The 12888-nt window shown below is 36.6% G+C and overlaps 1 protein-coding gene across 1 annotated transcript; it reads left to right on the top strand.

The window, feature by feature from the left end:
* Positions 1-1548: 1548 nt before the first annotated feature.
* Positions 1549-6993, top strand: cdo1 (cysteine dioxygenase, type I). The gene is made up of 5 exons (XM_014995911.2): positions 1549-2117; positions 3333-3410; positions 3779-3936; positions 4338-4507; positions 6086-6993. Exons 1-5 carry the CDS (start codon positions 1948-1950, stop codon positions 6110-6112), a joined length of 603 nt encoding a protein of 200 aa, XP_014851397.1. The 5' UTR covers positions 1549-1947; the 3' UTR covers positions 6113-6993.
* Positions 6994-12888: the final 5895 nt, after the last annotated feature.

Here is a 12888-nt window from a genome sequence, read left to right as displayed (position 1 = left end):
ACAACCTCAAAGAATTAACAAAAAATTATTTTTGTGAAGAGCTGAAAACCTCTTACTGAAGTGGAGCCTGATCCTTTGAAAGCTTACTGAGGATTTATCTGTAGTAGACCCAAAACCAGTTGAACAGTTTCATTTGAGCCACCTACAAATCACTGACATGACTTTATAGGTGCAGGTAGTTCTCGCTGCAGGCTCTACGGCCCCTCATGCGCTACAACCAGTGGGGGGAGCTGCGCAACATCTGGGACTGATGATGTGGCAGCTGTTCCTGAAACTTGGCTCAAGCCCCCACTCAAAGAAAGTTCTCCACATTTCATGCTGCCTGTAAACATGGAGGCCTGACTTCATCCTGTGCCAGGGAGGATTTTTCCTCTGACACAGTGCCACATGTCAGATGACTGAAAATAATAGGCGTGTTTTCCTGCTGCAGCATCACAGCTCACCTGAATCCACCCGCTGCCATTCAAGAATTATTTAAAAATAAAAAATAGGGTTTGGACTAAAAACTGAAATTGCTTTCGAATCAGCATTGATGTGATATTCTGCATTTCTTGGGAGCGAGTGCACAGCAATATGCAGAAAGCAAACAGAGTACACTTTGTCTTCACCACACATCGACCATAATTACCCGCTTTGTTTTATTCTTGTTTTTTTTCTTTATTTTTGGCAGGAGAGGGAAAGAGATGATTCCACCTGTAGAGAAAGTTTATGATGAAGTTGCATAAGCTCAGGCAGCTCCAACAGCATGCCAGACATGATGGAAAAAAACTACTTACAGGACGATGTGAACACAGCTGGACAAGTTAAAACACGAAGAAGACGGTTGAGCTGTGGAGGAATACGGATGCAGAAAATATCTGTGACTTGATGCTTTTTGTGAAATGTGTGAGAAGTCAACCCATAACCAAATGTATCCAAATGATTCACTCAGGCTTTTTGAATAATTTGATTTTTCTTTTCTTTCCCCATCATGAGAAAATAATTAGTAATTTCCAGCATATCTTACACCCACTGAGATTTTATTATTTTTTTTTTTTTACATTTTGACACACTACAAGCAGTCTTGACTTTGACTGTGCCATTGTAATAAAAGAGCATGCTGTCAGATTTAAACCTTTCCAAAATCCCTCTGTTTGGGACATTTTAGGGTTGTTTTGGTATGTGAGCCTCCGCCCGGTCCAAACTCTTATGCAGCCTCCAATTCTTCAGTATTTCCCTTCAATTAACCAGCTGAGCTGTCCCTTATACAGAAAAAGTGTCCCCGCAGCATGACGCCACCACCACCATGTTTCACATAAAATCACAATAACATAAATTCAAATCTGTGGCTGGAAGGTGAAAAACCTCAAGCCTCATTCTGTAGAGAATATCATGTAACACCCAGTTTGTTACTTCTCAGCCTTTTTTCCCACGTTTATCTCCTCCTCCCCCTCTTGTTTGTGAGTCTGTTCTCTGAAAACACCTTGGACAGTGAGTTTGTTGACTGTGTGATGAGAGGCTGCACAAACACAGGGTGCAAAGCCTATTGTTGGAGGAATGCCTGGCTGAGAGCAAGAGAGCAAGAGAGAGAGATAAAAGCGGGGTGGAGGGTGTGTTTGTGACAACGTGGTGGAATTGGACTCATGGATTAGCTCAAGCTGGCAACGTGAGGAAAAAGTATTAGATTGGTTTAAAAAAAAAAGCAAAGCTTATTTTTTTAGATAAGGGATTTCAAAGAAAGGTGCACCTGGTTATTTTCAAAATACTCTGACGTGCACTAATGGAGAGTTTCATTTAATAAGCTATGGGCGTTCACCTTCTCTTCCACAGTGGTACAGTCCATCACCGGCGCGTCCCCAAATTGCTGCGCCAGCCTATAAAACTTCCCGACAGAGCAGATAAATCAGAAGTTTTCATCCGACGTGAAACAAGCAGAGAAAAAGAAATTAAAAACCCTCCTGTGCAGACATGGAGCAAACCGAGGTGGTGAAGCCCGAAACTCTGGACGAGCTGATCGCAATTCTGCACAAGATCTTCGAGAGTGACACAATCAATGTGGAGGAGGTTCAAAATATCATGGAATCATACGAGAGCAAGCCTCACGAATGGACGAAGTATGCAAAGTTTGACCAATACAGGTAATGGAAAAAAAAAATTCTGCATATGAACAGGGATTCATTTGTAGAGTTGCATTTTTACGCTTTGTTTTATTTATGTCAGAAGCATATTTAATTCAGCTTTTATTTTATATAGACAAAAAAAGGAAACGTGCTTTTAAGTTAGGCCAAGTAAACGCTGTTAAAGTTTGTTCTCTGTAAATGAAGAAAACTTTGAATGAAAGGAACTACTTGTTGTCTCCATCCAGCGCGACAGCTTTCAGCACCTTATTTAAATAAAAAAAGAACCTATTTGCATAATTTATTCGGATTTAGATTTATTTCCAAACATACACGAGCAGTTTTCAAGAGAATGAGGAGCTCAGTCCTTGGTACAATGAATATCGTCCTGTAAAAATAAAGAGCGCTGCTCTTCCAGAGAGAAAAACTGAAGATTATCCTGCAGATAGTGTTTGGGTTCGTTTGGACTCGATGAAAGGCGGGTGAGGGGAAGAGGGGCAGAAGGGCAGAGGGGGAGGGGGTATCCAATCAACACACAGGAAAGGCGCACACCCGCTCACTGTTGCCGCGACACGCGCGACGGAGGTGCGTGGAACGGACGAATGTGCGCAAAAATGGAGTAACACGATGTTTCCACTGGAAAAGCACACAAATGACGCACGCTGGCTTTTTACAAGCTGGGGGGTTAAATGTGGCATTTTTATGAGACAAATAAAAGCAATACCTTCAAAGGGCAATTAGTTTTTAGGTTTTGATGACGCAAAAATTATATTTTAAGCATCTGTCTACCGGAAATTAATATTACTCGTAGTTTTAGTCTCATTATTATTTTTTGTTGTATGTTTGTTTGTTTTTTTACACATTAGACATCAAATTAATTTTGAAAATAAGGCTGGCATTTAGATCTTGAGATATTTTTATTGTTTGAAATTTCCGAAGTAAACTCTGTACTTAAATATTCTGCCATGCAAATTGTTAAATTGGTAAATCCTAATGCTTAATACTTAAGTCATTAAATATTTTATGTTAAAAAAATTAAGTAATAATAATTATTATTATAATTATAATAATACAAACACTGGTCACTTTACAATATATATTTTTGAAACTAGTTTTTGTCATCAAAATCTCATGTTCAAACAGTGACTTTCTTGAAACTATTTTTTTTTCTGTCAAGCTAACACCAAAATTGATTTTCTCTGTTCTAATCCAGTGAGTCTCTGTTGTTTTCTGCAGGTACACAAGGAACTTGGTTGATGAGGGTAATGGGAAATTCAATCTCATGATTCTCTGTTGGGGTGAAGGACATGGCAGGTGAGTTTATATAAATCACAAAAGTTGTTTTTCTATCTTTTCTTAGGCGCATTTATACCAGTTTTAATTCATCATCATGGTATGATTCTTATTTGTTTAAATACTGCAGATCAGATATTTCAGTGTTCCATCTACTATTAGTGACACTGGTCGCCTTCTGAGCAAATTCAAACATTATATAACAAGCATATAATTTTGCACAAGAGGTTGTGATGAGGTCTTGTCACAAACGCTGAAGACCATGCATTTATTTTCAGATTAAATCTCTCTGCAGGTATTCAATAGGCAGAAAACTTGACATGTCTCTGAAAGGTCAGCGCTTGCACATCCTGATGCCGAAGGCTTGTGTGCTCTTTGACACTTTGCAGTAGTATCCACGACCACACAGACTCTCACTGCTTCCTGAAGCTGCTGCAGGGACAGCTGAAGGAAACGCTGTTCGACTGGCCGGACCGCAAATCACATGGAGACATGGTGCAGAAATCTCAGAGGATCCTCCAGGAGAACAAGGTCGCTTACATCAACGGTAAGAAAGAAAACTGGTTCTTTTTTTTTTTTTGGCCCGTACTGCAAGTCTTTCACCTTTCAACATTCTATTGCTTTTGCGTTGACTTACAGCATAGTTATGTCCTATTGACCAATCATGTCCTACTTTGACTCTCATGTGAGAGATGCAGAATATCTCAATAAAGCAGACATTGCCATGCACAACACGGCATTTCAGCTTCAACAGTTGCACACTGGTTAGTGTGATGCTAAATAGGTCTAAGGCTACTTCCCAGTTAGTTGTGTCTGCACAATGAACACCATTTAGTTCTCCGCTCCAAGTCCACGCCGTGCAGCAAATGGAGCCTGAGTGTGATGTTTGGTGTCGGACTCGCACCTCTCCAGAGACGCCGTCTCTAAACGTGTCCGTGTGTGTTTCAGACTCCATTGGTCTGCATCGTGTAGAAAACGTCAGTCACACAGAGTGCGCCGCGAGTTTGCACCTGTACAGTCCTCCGTTCGAGACCTGCCAGACCTTTGACCAGCGAACGGGCCACAAGAACACCGTCAAGATGACCTTCTGGAGCAAGTACGGAGAAAGGACTCCATATGTGAGTAGCTTGTCTGAATCTGATTTGAAGTAAATGATTTAATGCATCTATAAAAATTAATTAAACATCGACAAAGCTGGATGTTTAATTTCTCATAATAGTATTTTTTGAGACATCCTCTTTCTTAAATTGGAACCTGTTTCTAAATGTATTTTTGCATCCTCTAAAAATAATTAATGAACATAAAGTACGTATCTTAATGTAACTACATGAATGCAAATGTCTAATGTATCGAATATTAAGCAAAACAATTGAAAAAGCAGGCATTTTTTCAAACTTGTAATATTATTTTTTTTTTTCAGAATGTATGTATTTTAGACTGAAAGGTTAAAGCCAAAAAAAGTGAAGCTTTTAGGACTAAATTATTCAACTCAAACCCCATAAAAGTTGGGTGGGCTTTCGTTTTTTTTTTTTTTAATCAACTGAAACAAAGACTGATGTGACTGGTGATGATTTTAGGTTTATTTCTGCGAGAAAACAAACATGATCATTTGGTGATAAGTTTTTGCCTGACAGACTGAGAGGATGTTTCAAAGAAAAAAAAACATCAGACTAGAAAAGTACAGACTTTTAGGTGAACCCAGACTTTCCTTCCCTCACAAAGAGGGAAATGGGAGGTTTTTATGGTTTCTTGCTCCACTCATTAGATGCAGCCCATAAGAACTTTAAACAGCATTCCTTTTAATTAATGTGACCAAACTTCTGACACGTTTCCACTTACTTTTGCTGCACATACCAAACATAAAGCATTTCCATTTTGTCTCATCATTTTACAGAGAAGCTCAAATGAATTTAACTTGAACTTCAAGAAGTGTTTATTCCTAATTTGGGAGTTGGATTATACAGTCAAATCATGAAAACATTAAATTCTAGAAGGTTGTCTGCTTGTTTTTTGGCCACGCTGCCTTTGACATTGGCCTTATCTGTAATCTGCACGTTGTATAAGCATACCTTGACCATAAAACTTTCAAGTTGGTTCAGTAGATTGCAACACAAAACAGGACAGATAAGATAAGTAAATGAGCGTGAGCACACAATGAACTTAACCCAACATACACCCGATGCTCTGAGCAGCAGCTGTCTGAGATTTTTTATTTTTTTTATTATTAATTGGACAATATGCTAACTAAAAAAATAATTCACCCTCACACAGATCTCTTCTGTTTTTGCTTTTTTTTTTTTTGGCACAATTAAATGTTTCAGATCATCAAACAATTCTTATATTAGACAGAGGTAGATGAGTAAATGCAACAAACAATTTTCAAATGATTGTATTTATTTAGAACAGTAATTGCTCCCCTTGTTAAATCACTAATTGTTATGAAACACTTTTTTTTTTTAAGTTTAGTTCAGTTTCTCTACCCACAGCCAAACCATATATATATATATATATATATATATATATATATATATATATATATATATATATATATATATATACAGCTTTTTTTTATTTAGTCAGATTAATTTTGATTAAAATTAGTTTGATCTGAAACATGTACAGCAAGTGAACTGTAAGGGGCAATAACTATTTTTACAGGACTAATGCATTCACTTCTCTTTTTCTCTTTTTCTTAGACCACAATTTCACAAGAGAACAACTAGACGTCACGTAAAGGGCCTGCAGCAGATGAAGACGTTTTCATTTAGAATGACAACTGCATGAAATTAATTCAAAGGAAAAACCAGAGAGAGGTGGATTTTCGAATGCTTCCCATTCGAAAATCAGGAGTGGACCGGTTCAAAATGGACAATCCACTAATTGGAAATGCTTTATCGCTGCCCAGTGTGAACTTGGCAAATACTGATGAGCACAGGACGAATGCATGAATAGGCTTGGACGTGGATTGAATCTGCCTTTTGTTTGCTTGGCCTGAAGAGAGCCTTTTTTCCTACAATAACAACATTCCTGTCTGTCCACTACCTGTGTAACCACACTTTTGTAAAGTTGACTCAGACATTTGCTCTTCAGTGTTTTTAAAAAGAGGAAATATTGCTGTTTTAGAAATTCTCCTTTGTTTTCAAAAAGGGGCAAAAAAAAAGCATCTGTTGTGTAATGAACAGCTTCGTTCTCAATCACTCTTTCATAGCTGTGCTCTCTGCTGATTCATGCCACTCGAAATTGTCTTAAATCTGCAGAAAGTTGAGGATTGTGACCTGCACAGTTTACCTGCAAAAAGTTTGTTCTGTTTGCGTTGGGAGTAAGAAATGTAAAGCTTTAGAGTTTTGTTGTTTTTAAACATGTGATGCTTGTAATTTATTTGCAGAGTATCCCGTACTCTGAAAGAGTCTTTAAATCGGCAAGCTTTTAAATGTGTTCATGCCAACGTGGAGAAACTATTATTTTGTATTATTAGAAGGTAAAACGTTTATCTAAAAACTCAGGATTTTTATTTTTCCTGTATTTCTGTAGTGTGTAATCTTTCACAGCGCTGGCTACTGCTTACTTCCATCACTGTAGAAGAATAAACACTCATTTTCCCACATCTCCAGCCTGTCTTTATTTTTAAGCATTAAGTTGTGTATCAAACTGCTAAACAACAAGAACATGCTGTTCTGCAAGCACAAACAACAAAGATAGCGCCACCATTAAATATTAAACACTTTTCTCAAAATGCTTATGCTAACAAGACTTCAACTGTGAACTCTAATATAGCAGTTTATGAACAGATGACGTGTATAGCTCTAACTTTGGCATACAAACTTTTGAACACCCTCATCAATCTAGTTTAGCTTGAGGGGAATTATTGATCGACCGTTACCTTGACTAATAAAGAGTTGGCATGAGACTGCTTAGATAACTGTATAACAGACATCAGCGTCTGCAGACAGTTGCGATCACAGCGGTCAGAGTATAAGGTGACTGTGTCATACTGTGAATGCATTAGCAACTGAATTACAAAGATAAAATGCTACCAAGAAGTGCCTACGTGCACAGATTTGTTTTTTCCATGTATCTGTGTCACTGTGTTAGTTCTATCTAGTTACATTAGTTCTGTCAGTGAGTGTTTTTCCAGACTGCATTCTGTATGATCCAAAAATGTCTTTATCCTTTATATTTAGTAGCATTTTATTGGAATGACTGCCACTTCACTGTTGGGTTGCACCTCAACCCAATGCAGTTTCTGTGGTTATTAAGAAAACTTTTAGCTCATTTCTGGGTGGATATTTGACTTCTTTTTTGTGGCACAATTAAATTAAAGTCCTTGATCATTTCACTATGGTTGCAGTCAAGATTTTGAAAGCCTTTCTAGAAGCTTAGTCTCAGCGTGTTTTATATTTGATGTGTGTTTGGGATCATGGTAAAGTTTGAATGTCAAGTTCCTCCAGAGGGAGCTGCCAGGAGACACATGAACCATTTCACTTTGAATAACTATATTCAAGCTGCTGAAAATTAAACTGCCTCTCCATGGGAGAGGCTTTGACCGGTTCTGAACCTGTAAATTATGGGAACCAGTTAGTGCCACAAATCACCACTTTTACCACGTATCTGTTTAAAAATTCACGCAAAAAAAAAAAAAAAAAATTATGATACACGACGTAGGCTGGCATAAAGTATGGCAAAAGCCTTCTCAAAATGCTGCTTTTTTACAATGTTTTGTAAGATATCAAACTGGGAAAATTTGGCCATTTATTCAGATCATTGAATGCCGTCACACATCACTGAGCACCATCGTGTGATTTGTGGCATTTATGGCTTGCTATAACAGCAGCATCACCGCGTTCCTCCCACACCTGAGTTTTTGCTTCCGCAGCCACAGAAGCCTTGGTTTGTTTTGTCACCTCATACCTGTCTGCTGTTTCAGGAATCCCCAAAGACAACGAAACTTGACACCATCTGATCGCTGCTGTCGGAGAGGAGACAACAATGCTTCAGTCATTGGAGTTTTCAAACCTCTCCACCATATTACAAAAATTCAGTGATGTGAGCCAAATTCTTTTTCAAATTCATAAAAAAAAATGTCTTTCATGTAGTCATTGTGACCTGAAAAAAAAACTATTTAGATATGAGTCTAAAAATAAAAATAATGAACTTTTGACATGACCTGTAGATCAATGTGCTATTGGAACTTTTTTTTTTCTTTTATTACTCTACTGTGCAGCATCTCTTTGTGCCTTTTCTCTTACTGTCAGTTTGTTTATAAGCTTATAGAAAGTCAAGCAAAAATCAAATATTTGGTTAAACGTAAATGTTTTTTCTGCAACATTTCACAACATCACCAAGAGGTGATTTTTTTCCAGATCTTTCTTTGTACCAGGTCAACCATGGCATGGACTACAGCCAGAGTTATGCAACTCTTAAGTGACAGTCTTGATTGCTCCGGCATGTCTAGGAGCCAGACTGAATGCAGTCTTATCCACAGGACCCTTATCTTCATCTGACGACACAATTTGATGTTTAACTAGTTGATTTACTGACCACGTGCGGCTTTTCAAAAGATTAATACATCAATAAAACAACAGTAAAGTGGCGACATTGGTCGGTGACGAGTCACCATTGGCAAAAATATGCTGAGCTGCTGGTATAAAATCAACCTTTAATATTTTGCAGATGCAATTGATACCAGATATTTGCTTACAAGTTGAAGACAGATGACTCTTTTTCTCACCGTTTGACATTAGAAAGGATTAAAAGTTTTGTTTTACGTCAGTCGGGATTACCACAGTTATTTCTATTTGCTAAATGCGAAAGACGTGTTTTATTTTTCTTTCTTCAAATTCAGAATCTTACTCACATTTTGATAGTATTTGACAAAATTGGCTTTTAACTGTATCATGTGAAGCGTATGTGTGACAGGAGTTTTGGGTATGCCTCTGAATCTTTCTTTTCTGGTATTTTGGCACATTTCTCCTGACAGATTTAATGTAATAAAGTCAGTTTGTTCATAAATTACTCTGAGAGCTCAGGTTTCTATGATGCTTCCTCCAAAACATTGACTTTGTTATCCTGAAGCAACGTCTTTCTAATTCAGTGGTATATATTATTATTAATTATTGTCCAGTTGGAAGATGTTTTAACTTCATGTTTGATGTCTTGAGAAGTTGTTAAATATCCACTGAGTGCACCTGTAACTACTGTACTTCATATTTAGTGCTCTCCGGCTACCAGGCTTACCTCTTAATAATTATGATCATTATGACCAAACACTTCCATTTTAGTTACAGAAGTCACACAAGATGCCAGAAAATGTCTCCAACAATTATGGCGTTGATTCCTGAATACATTTTATGTTGCTTTTAGAGAAATGCCTACTTCCTATGCTGAATTCTTAGAAATAGGGGGGAAAAGCATTTTCCAATATTGTGGGGATTTAGTTGACAGAATTAATGCAAACTGAACTTAAACAGTAAAAGCACAGTCTAAATTAAAGTCAGGTATAGTGTATTTAAAATTCAGTTTGAACTAAACATATACATGGATCCCTTAATAATAATGTTACACCAACAAATGGGGCAATACAATCATTATAATTTTACTATTTATCTTATTTCAAGTGAAGATTAAGGAAAATATCCTTAAGCTATTAAATAAATAATATTTTATTACTATAGCAAAATCCTTAATTGAAAACAAAATATATATATTTTTTAAATATTTATTCATTATGGGAGAATAACATGAAGATAAACTGTGAATATATTTGAACAATATCACATGAACTGATTTTATGTGGCTATATTACTGCCCCTTTAAATGTTTGGTAAAGCAGATTTCCCTGGTGTCATTTACCCTCAACTGGTAAACTACAGTAGAGTTTCATAAAAGTCATCATTACAAAGCAGAAATTTTCTTTTTGCTTTCGCATTCAGCCAGCCATGGCGGGCTCGGGTCCAGATGGCTGTTGCATAATTTAGGAGTACTACCATAAACTCATAAGACACGTGGGGTATATTTCTCTGTTGTGATTCGTATTTAAATTTTTCCAATTAAGTGTAAAATCCAGCATAAAAATAAATTTTCCAAACCACCACACAAATAAGTACTGATTATTAAGACTACATACCTTTTAATTCTGGAGAGTTATCCACTTTATTCCCCCCTCAACATAATCCTTACAGCTATAATGTTCCCAAAAATGGACAAACTTTTTATGCATCAGGTATTTACTTCGTACTTTATGGACGAAGAACAGGAGTCGAGGGAAACTGCCAGTCCTTTCCAGTGGCTCAGCACGGTGTCAAGTTCTAACAGTTTTACTGAATGACTTTGCATTTCTGTTGCAGGACAGACCTGTTCTGTTTAACGGTCACAATGAACAATAGCCTATAGCATTAAACACCACAGTGCACATCGATGACAATTAATTAGACGTCTTTAAGAAGCCAAATCTCAGTATTATTTTCTAATATTAGACTTCTGTATATGCCTGAAGAAGCATTACGCTGTTTGGAGAAGACCTCTGCAGTTTAAAAATAAACCAATCACAGGATCACAGATTAAACTGGAAAAAAAAAAAAAAATTCAAACCGCTGAGATGGGGAACCTTTTTCTTTCTTTTCAATGAAGACAGGTTTGCATATTTCATCAAACAATTCACACTTTGAGAACACAGACAGCTTCATAGCTCAGTGATACTCCACATATGAAGATGCTTAGAAAGCTTGTGAGATCAGTTTCCCAAGCATTAGGGCTAGTGTGCAAATTATGCTCTACTCTGGGTTTATCTGTCACAAAAAAATCCAGATTTCAAAAATGTTTAAATGGCTTGGTAGATCTAAAGCAGCCTTTTCATTATTTCACCTGAACAGTCACAAGGAAAATGCTTGTTTTCATGATTGCACTTTTGTTTTTTATTTGAGGTCTCTGAGATTCAGATGAAAACATTCCAAGAGTTTGATTTTTGATCCGGTTCTCTGTGGCTTATTTACTTCTTCTATGCATGGAAAAAACCCATTGCAGAATAACTGCAACATGCTGACCTTGATAGATATCATTGCTGGTCCCTAAACAAAGTTTAGTAGCGACAAAGGTTTGTTTAAATATTTGGTGTGACGTTATATGTTGAAACGCATCTGCCTTGTTGTTACTGTTGTTTTTGGTGGAAATTTCCTTTCCATCTTAGTCGTGTTATTGCTGCCTAAAGCTGCATAGAGAGTCTCCCTCTGTGGGGGTAGTTAAGGTAGATACTATAAAACATGATTATTTTATTGTTTTCCTACTGTAACTTGTGATTTAGCCCCGATGATGCAGAGACTAAAAGTGCAAAGTAGACAGTTGTGCTGATAGTAACAATGAGCCAGTGTTGCAGAACCCTATATAAGGTCATAAGAAGCGGAAGAGCTTTGATAATTTGCTTTATCAAAGTGGCCTCAGTACATTGATAGTGGAACTGTCATCCATACAGCAAATTGTTCAAAAGCTGCATGTTTTCTTTTTTTTTTATTGTACATAATAAAAGTCTGGCAGTGCACTTTTGCATTTTAATAACATTAAACTCAATAAACTCTCACCTTCAAGCAAAACTGGATAAATAAAATAATGCCAGTACTTGTGTCCTTAATGTTGCATTTTCACTCAGTCAACGTTTATAATAGGGTTTTATATATATATAATTTTTTTTCACGTTTTCATCTGAAATCCAATATGACATACTTTATTTGCGAGAAACATAACCTAGGATCAGAACAAGATTAAAAGTTTACAGACCATGCAGACTTCATCTAATATTCTGAAGTGTATTGTTTTTCTTTAAAAATATGGAAGATGTAGCTTTTAACCATCCAAATAAAAAGACGAATCAGGGAAGGTCAATGATCAAAATGTGGTTAAACCTAAATTTCTCATTTTCCTCATAACTGATTTATATTCATGTGTGAACAACTGGTCTTAGCTCACAGTTACGAAAAAACAACCAGTTTTTATCTTAAAAATGAAAGAGCCACAGAACAAGTTTCAACTCTGCACCACAATCTGCTTTTAGATCAAGTTGGTTATGTTGCATAAACAACCAAGAATTTAAGGTCAGCTAATACATTTAACAATGTTGGCTGCATATTGTGTCTGTGATTTGAAAAAAAAAACAAACTGTACAGTTTATTTGCAAATATAATACAAACAATAGTTTTTTATTTGTAAGAGAGAAAAACTTTTTGAAACAATGACAAATGAGAAGTCTGTTTTGCTGTGGGTGTAATTTATTATTCATTTCTTTTACACATTCTCCTGTTTTATCACATTACAAAAAAGAACTTTATTTTGTTGTGATTTTATTTATTACACCAACATGAAGTAATACATAACTGTGAGGCTAACAGAGAAATGATGTTAGCCACACTTTTCTAGGGCACACATCTAGAAAAGTGTGCCCTGAAGTTTTATTCAACTATCAAAGTCAAAACTTTGCAGACTTACAACTGCAAGGCAACAACTGCACCACCAT

Source organism: Poecilia mexicana, unplaced genomic scaffold, assembly GCF_051168715.1.
Source record: "Poecilia mexicana isolate PSO_F unplaced genomic scaffold, ASM5116871v1 scaffold_9, whole genome shotgun sequence".
In the NCBI taxonomy this organism is placed as follows: Eukaryota; Metazoa; Chordata; class Actinopteri; order Cyprinodontiformes; family Poeciliidae; genus Poecilia; species Poecilia mexicana.
The sequence above is the reverse complement of the archived record's forward strand: the minus strand, read 5'-3'. Positions and strand labels throughout refer to the sequence as shown.

Coding starts and splice junctions, on each gene's coding strand:
- cdo1 (XM_014995911.2), top strand. CDS start 1,948: ATGGAGCAAACCGAGGTGGTGAAGCCCGAAACTCTGGACGAGCTGATC. Junction 3,411..3,778: donor TGGGGTGAAGGACATGGCAG/GTGAGTTTATAT, acceptor GACACTTTGCAG/TAGTATCCACGACCACACAG. Junction 3,937..4,337: donor CAAGGTCGCTTACATCAACG/GTAAGAAAGAAA, acceptor TGTGTGTTTCAG/ACTCCATTGGTCTGCATCGT.